We start from the raw sequence: 13077 nt of genomic DNA, 5'->3' as shown, positions 1-13077 counted from the left end.
CCAGAGTTGTGCACAAGAGCGGTGTCTATCTAGGCTCTCATCCCCCTTATTGGCTCAGAGGCAGCAGCAGGAGCCATTAGCTCCTGCTACTGTCAATTACAGTCAATGAGGAGGGAGTGTGTGTGTGGGCACCTCTGTATGTCAGTTAACACACAGGGTTGGCTCAGGGGAGAAGTCAAGGGCACCAAAGGGGGATCTGAGAAAGGGAGGACCAGGGTTTCTCTGTGTAAAACCATTGTACAGAGCAGGTACTGTAAGTATAACATGTTTGTTATTTAAAAAAAGAAAACTTTAGAATAACTTTAACCACTTTGCTACTGCACTATAGCTGAAACATGGCTACAGCGTGGTAGTCCAGTTCTGGGAGGGTGTCATGTGCAGGGGCGTACTGACAACTCATGGGGCCCCCAGGCAATAGAAGATAATGGGGCTCCCTGTGTCCCTGCCCACATTCAAGCCACACCTACACTAAAGCCCCTCCTACATATTGCAGCTCAGCAGCAGAAGGGGACCTTAAATATCTACCGCAGCTTAGCCTGTCTGGACGTTCTTGGCTTCTTTCTGTAGAAGCTGCTGGGTACTTCTAGATTTAAAAATGGCTGCCACGTGGCAGCCATCTTTATGACTCAACCAGGAGTGTCTTATGAAAGAAGTGGGCCTATGTGCAAGATCTTAATTTGAGCCTTAATGACAGAGAAAGAAGTGCTGCACATTGCAGCAAAAATTGGGTATAGTTTTCGGGGGTTGGTTACATAGACTCCTGATGATTGAGGGGTTAATTGCCTTGTGTGGGCCTTCGGCTCCAACTCAGCTCCTTCCTGTCAGGAAACGTAATATCTACTGACAGAACACCTACTGAGAACCTGAAATATGACAGAAACTGGAATAGGAGGGAAAGAGATGGTAAAGTGGAAGAGGTGGGGGGAGAGAATGGAAGTGAGAAGAGGAAGGAATGAGCTAGAGAAAGGTGAGAGAGAGAGGGGGTGAGAGAGAGGGGTTGTGAGAAAGAGAGGGGGAGAGGGATGTCAGTGGGTGAGAAAGGAGGGGAGAGGGAGGTGAGGGGGTGAGAGAGGGAGGTGAGGGGGTGAGAGAGGGGGGAGAGAGGGGCAGAGAGGGAGGAGAGAACGGGAAGGAGTGAAAGAGAGAAAGGGTGAGAGAGAGGGGGTGTGAAAGGGAGAGGGAGGTGAGGGAGTGAGAAAATGCAGGTGAAGGAGAAGGGTGGTGAGAGAGAAGGTGAGAGGGGCTTGGAGAGAGTGGGTGAAAGAGATAGAGGGGCTGAAAGAAAGGTGTGAGAGGAGGTTAAAGAGAGGGGATAAGAGAGATAGGGGGTGTGAGAGAGGGAGTGTGTGAGAGACAGATGGGGGTGTGAGAGAGGGGGGTGTGAGAGAGAGGGGGTAAGAGAGAGAGGAGGGGTGAGAGAGAGGGGGTGAGAGAGGGGGCAAGAGAGAGAGGGGGTGAGAGGACATGGATGAGATAAAGAGGGGTTTAGAGAGGGTATGAGAAGAGGTATAGATAGTGCCCCCCATCCTCAAGGCACACATGGGGTTCCCTATTATAAAGTGCAGAGTACATGGTCATCCTCAGGTCACAGAGCGGACCTCTCATTATAAGGCACACAGAGCCCCCACTTAGGGCAGAAAGGGGACCCACAATTGTAAAGCACAATGAACCCCAATTCTCAGGTCAGAAAGTTTTTCCCTCATTACATGCTGTACAGAGCCTCCGTTCCCAGTTCATACAGGGGGTTCCTCAATATAAAATGTACTGAGTTCACACAGGGGGTCTCTCAATATAGGAGGTGCAGCCCCCCATTTACATGACAGGGGATCCTTCATTATGAGTACACTGCCCCCACTCACTACATACTGGGCCCCCTTTATATGAAATACAGCGCTCCCATACACACTGGATCCCCCACATGTTCATTGCTGTACCCCCCTGCACATGTGTTCCAACACTGTACCCCACTTGCACACATCTTCCATCGGTGTACCCTCTCTGCACATGAGTTCCATCGCTGCACTCCCTCTGCACACGTGTTCCATCGTTGCACTCCCTCTGCACACGTGTTCCATCGTTGCACTCCCTCTGCACACGTGTCCCATCGCTGTACTCCCTCTGCACACGTGTTCTATCGCTGCACTCCCTCTGCACACGTGTTCCATCGTTGCACTCCCTCGGCACACGTGTCCCATCACTGTACTCCCTCTGCACACGTGTTCTATCGCTGCACTCCCTCTGCACACGTGTTCCATCGTTGCACTCCCTCTGCACACGTGTTCCATCGTTGCACTCCCTCTGCACACGTGTTCCATCGCTGCACCCCCTCTGCACACGTGTTCCATCGCTGCACCCCCTCTGCACACGCGTTCCATCGCTGTACCCCCTCTGCACACGCGTTCCATCGCTGTACCCCCTCTGCACATGTGTTCCATCGCTGCACCCCCCTGCACAAATGTTCCATCGCTGTACCCCCCTGCACACATGTTCCATCGCTGTAACTCCCCTGCACACATGTTCCATTACTGTACACTCCCTGCACACATGTTCCATCACTGTACTCCCTCTGTACACGTGTCCCATCGCTGTACCCCCCTGCACACATGTTCTATTGCTGCACTCCCTCTGCACACATGTTCCATCACTGCACCCCCCCTGCACACATGTTCCATCGCTGTACCCCCCTGCACACATGTTCCAGTGCTGTACCCCCCTGCACACATGTTCCATTGCTGTAGCCCCCCTGCACACGTTTCATTGCTGTACTCTCCCTGCACACGTGTTCCATCGCTGCACCCCCTCTGCACACGTGTTCCATCGCTGCACTCCCTCTGCACACGTGTTCCATCGCTGTACCCCCTCTACACACCCGTTCCATCGCTGTACCCCCTCTGCACACGTGTTCCATCGCTGCACCCCCCTGCACAAATGTTCCATCGCTGTACCCCCCTGCACACATGTTCCATCGATGTAACTCCCCTGCACACATGTTCCATTACTGTACACTCCCTGCACACATGTTCTATTGCTGCACTCCCTCTGCACACGTTCCATCGCTGTACCCCCTCTGCACATATGTTCCATCACTGCACCCCCGCACACATGTTCCATCGCTGTACCCCCTGCACACATGTTCCAACGCTGTACCCCCCCTGCACACATGTTCCATTGCTGTAGCCCCCCTGCACACGTTTCATCGCTGTACTCTCCCTGCACACATGTTCCATCGCTGTACCCACCCTGCACAAATGTTCCATCGCTGTACCCCCCTGCACACATGTTCCATCGCTGTAACTCCCCTGCACACATGTTCCATTACTGTACACTCCCTTCACACATGTTCCATCACTGTACTCCCTCTGCACACGTGTCCCATCGCTGTACCCCCCCCTGCACACATGTTCTATTGCTGCACTCCCTCTGCACACGTTCCATCGCTGTACCCCCTCTGCACACGTTCCATCACTGAACCCCTCCCTGCACACATAGTCACCATGGATGGTATACAGGGCTCAGTGTAAACTATGACAGAGTGGCTCCTGGCTCTCACCCCCTCTCTCTCTCTCTCTCACCCCCCTCTCTCCACCATTCTCTAGGCAGCATGTTGTATTTCCCACACAGTGTCCTCCTCCTCCTTCCCTGCTCTCTCAGCCTCTCTCTCCTCTCAGGATCAGACCCAGAGTTGGCTTACTCCATGCATCCCACCCTGTCCTCTCAGGAGCCTCTCATGAGGCCCCTCTGGCCCCAGGCCCTCGGGCAGTGCCCGAGTGCCCGAATGGTCAGTCTGCCCTTGGTCATTTGACGTCCTCCCAGAACACGCCCATAGCGGTGCACACCCAGTGCTGTCTGTGATCGCTGTGTCCTTTGGACACAGCTGATCACATGACATGATAAAAGGCCAATTACAGCGGCCTTTTGCCACGTGTTCAGCTGTGTCAAATCACAGCTGAAAACTATCTAAATACACTTGCTGGTTATTGGCAGTACTTTCCTCATGCTGTCACAGCGCGAGGAAAGTACTGCTGGTAACTGTCAAAGCAGACATCTGCACTGATAATCAGGGCACAGGGCACAAATGCAAATCAGTGCCTCCTCATCAATGGCCACCAGTGCCGCCTCATCAGTGCTGCCTATCAGTGCCCATCACTGTTGCCTATCAGTGCAGCCTCATCAACGCACATCAGTGAAGGAAAAAAAATTACCGGTTTGCAGGTAATTTTATAATAGAAACAAAAAAAAACTTTTTTTATTTTTGTTTTTTTTTGTTTATAGTGCAAAAAAATAAACCACCCAGTGGTGATTAAATACCACCAAAATAAAGCTCTATTTGTGTGAAAAAAATGATAAACATTTCATATGGGTACAGTGTTGCATGACTGTGCAATTGTCATTTAAATGTGACAGCGCTGAAAGCTGAAAATTGGCCTGGGCAGGAAGAGGGTAAAGGTGTCCAGTAGGAAAGTGGTTAAAGTGTACATAAACCCAAAGACAAAAAATTTTATATTTTGTAGCTTACCAGTTTTTAGATATAGTGGCTGCATTAGTTTTCTTTTGCCATGCTTTTTTCCTTTTTTCCTATGCAATTCTTTTAAATAACACTTCTAGTCTTGGGATGACAACCCTCACTTACTGTATTGTATCCTTGGTGGAGCAGCATTCCAACCTTAGAAAAGTACTGCAGAACACCTCCTCCTCTCATTTGATATATGATGGGGGGGGTTGTGTAGCCTACAGAGAGAGCAGGGAGCAAAGGTAACAGGTAATAGTGCAACAGGGGCAGATAACAAAGGAAACTATCAACTTGTTGGCTAGATCACTGGGTATTTTTTTTTGCATTGATTAAACAGGTACATTTTCTTTCCAGCTGTGTTTAACAGACCAAGCAATATAAATAAGAGAAATTCATTGTTGGAGTTTACTTACACTTTAACAGGATATTTCCCCTTTATATAGTTTTAGGTTTTACTAAGTTTTTGTATAAAATAAAAATAGATTCATAAGCTATCATTGCTCAACCGTCTATGAACTGTACCACTATTTTACATTTTTATTAGTAACTTCACACAATGCTAAAGGTTTGCCTGTTGGGTGGGATTGGAAATTCTATAGTGCACACTACATTGGCACTATCAGCTTTTATAGAGGCTTCAGCCACCAATGAAGGTATCACATTGTAATGCTGGTCACTGCCATTCAGACCAAATTCTAATTTAGCAGAAAACAGAAGACAGACTTTTGGTATCTCAATTTGAATACGAAAAAAAAAAGAAAATCAACTTGCTGCATACTACAAAATAGGATTAGGAAATAACAAAGAGGGATGGGAGGGAGGAGTGTAGTACAGCTTTAATAGGTTGGTGCACTGTATAAAATTTTCTGCCAGGAGATTAGTTCTTCCTTGTTCTCTTAAGGGGCCTCATGCAATTTTTATACTTTTCTCTACAATTCCCCATATAATTGCTGAGATAGTGTGCCATTCATCCCTTGCTATACTGATATCTTATAAATATTTACACTCAATTTTATAGACAAGCTGCATTTCACACTATTTATTCAAAATACACTTTGAATTTTATTTACTCAGCTGTCATTGGCTTCATCAGAGTAAAATTATCTAGAGATTTGTGTGTTTTCCATGTGCCAGACTGCATATCGCAGGCAAAATTTAGAAATACAGTAAACATAATGTGTATTATTGGTATTATAATTATTATCATTAATAATTTACATAGTGCCATCAGCTCTCGTGCACTGCACAATGTAACTGATAGAAGCAAGAATAATACATGTAAATGTGGTTCAAACAATTGTCTATACAACATCAAATGATAAAGGGAAAAAAAAGCATAAAAAAACAAGATACAGTGGAAGAAATCTAGAGGTATAAGGGGTTAGTCTAGGGCAAGCATGTCAAGCTCAAGTCCAAGGATGGGCCACAAAGGAGGTCACATCTTCATCTATGGATGACTATTTGGCACATACAGTATAAATGGTAATTGGAATATATTACAACCTTTTACCTAAATTCACTGGCCAGATACACCAAATTCACTGTGCAGCATCCTTTTTAGGAGCAACAATAACACATACAGTACATTGCTGCTAATAACTACTGATCACATTCAGTAAATAGTTTAGTCATCTTCTGTTCAATCATCTTAAATCATCTTCTGTTTCTGGTTGTTGAAGGAGGGTTTGCTTTGTGTTGCGGAGGATAACGTACCAAATACACAACACTCTGCAGGACTCACAGCATCAGCTTCACTCAACCACTTGCAGCAATCCTACTAAAATCTCCTTTATCCGTGTAAAGACATCCCTCTTTCTGCATTGACTGGCTTTCCCTCACTGCATTTGTGTTTGCTCTTCTGCAGTACATAGGCTTGCAGAGGAGCTAATAGAAATATAGAAGGAGGAAAGACCAGCTAGATAAGTGGGGGAAATATAGCCTGTAGGAAGGGTTTAAAAGACTGAGCCTAAGTTGACAAAGGTGCTGCATACAGCCAGAGGCACCTTACCTGTAGCCCACCAAAGGTTTCCTTTGCCTGCTGAATGTGACACCATGGTTCTACGGGGAAAAATATGGTATGGCTTTTAGGGGGAACCCCACACACTTGAAAAGAAAATTACTGTGGAGCCCCTCTAAACCTTCCTACCAGACCTAAAGGGGTTTATTTACTAAAGCTGGAGAGTCCAAAATCAGACTCCCTTCTGCATAGAAACCAATCAGCTTCTAACCTCAGCTTGTTCAATGAAGCTTTGGCAATGAAACCTGGAAGCTGATTGGTTTCTATGCAGAAGGGAGTCTGATTTTGGACTCTCCAGCTTTAGTAAATAAACCCCAAAGTGTCTGGTATGGATTAGGGGAGGGGCCCCACACTGTTTTTTTTTTATGTCAGTCCTGCTGCAGCAGGTTCTATAAATTATACAGATGTGCAACTTTGCAGGTAGTTTAGAGGGGTCCACTCAGCCATGATATTTAAAGGGATTTTTCAGTTATTTTTACTTTAAGCAATGAAAAATTACTGCCCCAATGGTACTTTTTGAATTTTTATTTTCACTGATTCATGTCCCTCAGGGCAGTGCCCGAGTCCCCATACCCTTTTTATGGCCAATACCTTGCTTATAAGGCTTTAAAATGGGCACTTTTCCATTTACAAGTTCGAGTCTCATGCTTTGAGTTCGAAGTTCGCGGCTGAACGTTCATTAGGTTCAAGCATGCCGTGAACCTGAACATGGGGGTGTTTGGCCCATCACTACTTGTAATCAAGTCCCATGATATGGAAGCTTCTGCATTCTCTAGAAATCTTCACTATAGGGTTGCCCTGTCCTCTTCCTGTTGTCCAACCTCTGGCACTAAAGGAGTTAAGAGCTTCAGATCTCTGGGCTGAAGTAAAATTGATTTGACAGGGATACACCCACTCCTGCCCTCTCCTCCATTCTTTCAGTAAATACACTTCCTGTAACAAGATCTGTGAATGGGGGAGATCATGATTGGTCAGAGAATTGTCTCCCCCATTCACAGATTATTGTACAGGCAGTGTAATCAGTAAAAGAACTTTACTGGTTGTCTTGAATTACTTTTTTTTTATAAGGCAGCCAATTTTATTGCTGCCTTATTGAAATGTGCAGTTATGTTTTTCCATACTGTCGAAAGTTTTCACTATTTATTTTAGAAGAAAATATCAAAAATGGAATGTGAATTTCTCCTTTTCTAGGAAATTCACACTAAATACTTGCTGAATATTGTTGTTAACTGGACAATGTATATACAGTATATAAGTGTTATACATACAGTATATAAGTGTTATATCCAGTCCAAGGCTTTTTATTATTCCTCTTGAAAACCAAATAGCCATTTTTTTTAAAGTATGCATTTTTAAACACTTGGCAACCAGCCACAGTACACATACTACGGCAGGTTGGTACCTGCAGGCAAAATCACGTACATCTACATTTTTAACCCATTCATGACAGGCATAAACTTTGCTGTTACAATAATCTTCATCATAACAGCAAAGTGTAAAACAAAAATAAAATGAAAAATAAAAAAGTTTAAAAATGTTTATAAAAAATGAGTTACATTTTTTTTTTTTAAATACTGACACCAGACAGTTTCTCTGATCACCTCCACATCAGACATATACAGGGGCGGACTGACAACTCATGTGGCCCATGGGCAATAGGGGATCATGGGGCCCCTGTGTCCTTGCCCAAACTCAAATAAGCCTATGAAAAAGGTACCAGGGGCATCTCAGGGGGCCCCCTACTGACCCCGGGCCCTCGAGCAGTGTCCGAGTTTCCAAATGGTCAGTCCGCCCCTGGACATATAATGATGCTATATTGCACTGGTGATAGTATGTTAAAAAAAATTAGAAAAAACACATTTTATTCAATTTCTTCATTATAAAAAAATTGTGACAAAAAATTACAACTTACAAAATTTATGATGCAATTTGATTTTATTGGATATGTGTTATGACAGGAAGTAGAAAATATTGTGTTTTTCCAAATTTTTGGTCTTCTTTCATTTATATTGCAAAAAAAACATCAGTGGTGATCAAATAACACCAAAAGAAAGCTCGATTTGTGTGGAAACAATTATACAAATTTAATTTGCATACAGTATTGCATGACTGTGCAATTGCCAGTTAAAGTAGAACTATAGGCAAAACTTTTTTTTTCATTCTGGATAGGGCAAGGGAGGGTTATAACCCCTGTTAAATTTTTTTTCGCCGTCTGTGTCCCATTGCTGAGATTTCCCTTCACTTCCTGACCCACAGCTAAACAGATTTCCCCTTTATTACTTTTCTGGGGACAACCCAAAATTTGGGATTTTCCTTTAATTTATCTTTCAATAATAATGGTAAACAGGACAAATAGAGGGTGAATCTCCTTAACAAAGGCACTGATATCAATACAAACTGAGAAGTGTTCTAATCCCACTGCACTCTATTCAAAGCTAGAAAATTGCTAAAAAGTTATACTTTAAAGTAGCGCAGTGCTGTTGAATAGCAAAAAATGTACTGGTCATGAAGGGGGTAAAACCCTCCGGAACTCAAGTGGATAAATGCTCTTGGATTAGTCATTGAGTTGCTTTGATGTTATAGAAGGAGTTTGAATGTTTAAAAATGTAAAAAAAGAAATACACACTAAATCTAAAAAATCCAAACTAAATGTTATTTTTTTTAAAAATTAGCTCAAATAAATGTGTGAGAACTAGCCTTAAAGTGGTATTAAATCCATAAGGAAACATTTATTTTATTGCAGCTTATCAATTCTTAGATGTGATGGCTGTATTAACTTTCTTTTTTGGCTTGCTTTCTTTTATTTTCACCTGGTGATCTAGCTTTTCATCAGAACATGCTGTCCTTCAGATATTGCAGTCTGAGACAAACAGAGTTGAGACAAACCATTTAACACTGACAGGGTTACAGTTTCTTACTTGCTTACAGTGATCAGCCTTTATTTATTTATGTAAAAACCTTTATCTCAACAGGACCAAAACAATAGCTGTAACTGCTTAAAAAGTGTTAGCTGGAGTTTGGCTTCAGTTTTTTTTAGTGTACTTAAATCTGCTATTACATCTAATACTCCCCTCCACTGACTGATAATGTGACTGCTCAAAAGTGCCCTGTGATCCTTATTCCACTCTAATACAGGAGGTGTGTTGTTGGCCAGATCAATAGGTTAAACAGAGAGAAAAAAGCCTTAAAAAAATGAATGCAGCCACCACATCTGACGTTTTGTAAGCTGCAATATATTATATTTTTTATTTTGGGTTTATTACCCATTTATATGCATGTAAGTACCATGTTTTCTGCATGTTTGTTGCCTCAATCTATCCAAAACTGAGCTCATAATATTTCCTCCCCCATGTGCCTCTTCCCCTGATTTCTCATTCAAGATCAATAGCATCACTATCAACCCATCCCCGTATGCCAGAGTGCTCGGGGTAACCCTGGATTCTGAACTATCCTTTCAGGCCCACATCCAATTCCTGTCCAAATCATGCCGCCTCAACTTCTGCAACATCTCCAGAATATGACCCTTTTTAACTAATGATACCACAAAGCTAATTCACTCTCTGGTTATCTCTCGCCTCTACTGCAACTCCCTCCTCATTGGCTTACCTTCATATAGGCTATCTACCCTCCAGTCCATCATGAATACTGCTGCCAGGCTCATCCACCTTACCAATCATTCAGTGTCTGCTACCCCTCTCTGCCAATCCCTCCACTGGCTTCCACTCATCCAACGAATAAAATTCAAAATACTAACAACTTACAAAGCCATCCACAACTCTGCCCCCAGCTACATCACCAACCTGGTCTCAAAATATCAACCAAACCGCTCTCTTTGATCCTCCCAAGACCTTCTGCTCTCTTGTTCCCGTGTCATTTCCTTCCATGCTTACATCCAGGACTTCTGCCGAGCTTCTTCCATCCTATGGAACTCCCTACCCCAATATGTCCGACTATCTCCTAATCTATCCACCTTTAGACAATCCCTGAAAACCCTTCTGTTTAAAGAAACCTATCCTGCTTCTACCTTGCATTTTATTTCCTCCCTCAGCTCATCCCTCCACCTTTTGTATTATTCAACCCTTCCTCCTAGATTGTAAGCTCTAACGAGTACAGCCCTCTGTTTCCTCTTGTACCAAATTGTATTGTAACTGTAATGCCTACCTTCAGTTTGTAAAGCGCTGCGCAAACTGTTGCTGCTATATAAATCCTGTATAATAATATATAATAATAGCATAGTTGAAAGGAGATGCTAGTTTCTGCATAGCATAAAAAGCTGTTAGTTATTGTACCACAAGGTGGCTCTGTTGGTCTGCTATATTTTCATTACATAGAAGCAAATGTGAGCAGAACATTTCAGTAGATCATCATTTTACACAAAAAGTGTTCTAAATACAGAAGTATTACCATATACATCCTAAACGTAGTTGTGGTGCCTTCTACAATGCGTTATTACTGTAACTAATGTAATTTCTCTGTTTCATCCCTAGTGGCGAAAGTGGTTCTGGGAAGACAGAAGCCTACAAGCACATTATTAAACACCTGGCCCTCAGGTGTAGTTCCCGCAAATACTCCCTTCATTCAAAGATTAAACATGTAAGTTCACTCAGTGACACTTTTATTGCCACCTTTCTTTCTCAATAGATCTGCCCAACAAAATGCATACATTTACCTAATCATGTATCATTGCTGCATAAATCACAGTGTACCACTGAATGAACACTCTCACTGTGCTGCAACTAGTCATTGCAAGACAGTCAGCAGTTTTTGGGACATGCTAGGGTTGCTAGTAGCAAACCTCAGTGTTGGAGTGAATATGTAAAAACAAAGGAAACAGGGGGCGCACCAGCCTGAGGAAGAGGAGACCGCTCCTCGAAACTCATCAGCCTTACGGTAAAGGAGATAAGTATTTGATCCCCTGCTGATTTTGAATGTTTGCCCACTCTCAAAGAAATGATCAGTCTAAAAATCGAATGGTAGGTGTATTGTAAGACTGAGAGACAGAATAGCAAGAAAAAATTCAAAAGAAATGCATGGCTAACAAATGATGCACTGATCTGCATGTTCAAGAAAGAAATAAGTATTTGATCCCCTTCACAAAACATGACTTAGTACTTGGTGGCAAATCCCTTGTTGGCAATCACAGAGGTCAGACATTTCCTGTAGTTGGCCACCAGTTTTGCACACATCTCAGGAGGGGTTTTGGCCCACTCCTCTTGGCAGATCCTTTTCAAGTCATTAAGGTTTGGTGGCTGATGTTTGGCAACTTGAACTTTCAGCTCCCTATACAGATTTTCAATCGAATTAAGGTCTGGAGACTGGCTAGGCCACTCTAGGACCTTAATGTGCTTCTTCTTGAGCCACTCCTTTGTTGCCTTGGCCGTGTGTTTTTTGGGTCATTGTCATGCTGGAACACCCATCCACGACCCATTTTCAATGCCCTGGCTGAGGGAAGAAGGTTCTCACCCAAGATTTGATGGTACATTGCCCCGTCCATCATCCCTTTGATGAGGTGCAGTTGTCATGTCCCCATAGCAGAAAAACATCCACAAAGCAGAATGTTTCCACCACCATGTTTGACAGTTGGGATGGTGTTCTTGGGGTAATAGGCAGCATTCCTCCTCCTCCAAACACGGTGAGTTGAGTTGATGCCAAAGAGCTCGATTTTGGTCTCCTCTGACCACAACACTTTCAACCAGTCCTCCTCTTCATCATTCAGAAGTTCAGTGGCAAAATTCAGATGGGCCTGGACATGTGCTTTCTTGAGCAAAGGGACCTTGCGGGCACTGCAGGATTTCAATCCTTGTCAGCATAGTGTGTTACCAATTGTTTTCTTGGTGACTGTGGTCCCAGCTGCCTAGAGATCATTGACAAGATCCTCACGTGTAGTTCTGGGATGATACCTCACTTTTCCCATGTTCATTGACAGTCCAAGAGGTGAGATCTTGCATGGTGCACCAGACCTAGGGAGACTGACAGTTGTTTTGTGTTTCTTCCATTTGCAAATGATTGCACCAGCTGTTGTCACCTTTTCACCAAGCTGCTTGGAGATAGTTTGGCAGCCCAGTCAAGCCTTGTGTATGTCTACAATCTTGTCGCTGACATCCTTGGAGAGCTCTTTGGTCTTTGCCATGGTGGAGTGTTTGGAATCTGATTGTTTGATTCCTCCTGTGGACAGGTGTCTTTTATACAGGTAACAAAATGAGATTAGGAACACTCCCTTTAAGAAACTGCTTCTAATCTCAGCTTGTTACCTGTTAGAAAGATCCCCGTTAGCCAGAAATCCTACTGAATGATAGGGGATCAAATACTTATTTCCCTCATGAACATGCAAATCAGTGCAATATTTGTTAGACATGTGTTTCTTTTGAATTTTTTGTTGCTATTCTGTCTCTCAATGTTACAATACTCCTACCATTCAATTTTTAGATTGATAATTTCTTTGTGAGTGGGAAAACATTCAAAATCAGCAGGGGATCAAAAGCTTATTTCCTTCACTGTAAGAGCTGATCCTGTGTACTGGTCCCTTTGTATATGACACGCTTTTGTTTCT

At 43.5% G+C, this 13077-nt stretch overlaps 1 protein-coding gene across 3 annotated transcripts in view; it reads left to right on the top strand.

Moving 5' to 3' along the window:
- MYO16 (myosin XVI) overlaps positions 1–13077 on the top strand; it is a 468341-nt gene that overhangs the window by 297916 nt on the left and 157348 nt on the right. For all 3 annotated transcript variants that reach the window (XM_089693597.1, XM_089693596.1, XM_089693595.1), the window contains exon 14: positions 11015–11120. In XM_089693597.1, the coding sequence (XP_089549723.1) occupies positions 11015–11120 (106 nt within the window). The remainder of the gene's footprint in view (positions 1–11014; positions 11121–13077) is intronic.

The sequence above is a fragment of the Staurois parvus genome, unplaced genomic scaffold (assembly GCF_062004578.1).
Source record: "Staurois parvus isolate SC_StPar_1 unplaced genomic scaffold, SC_StPar_1.0 ptg000634l, whole genome shotgun sequence".
NCBI classification, from domain to species: Eukaryota; Metazoa; Chordata; class Amphibia; order Anura; family Ranidae; genus Staurois; species Staurois parvus.
The sequence above is the reverse complement of the archived record's forward strand: the minus strand, read 5'-3'. Positions and strand labels throughout refer to the sequence as shown.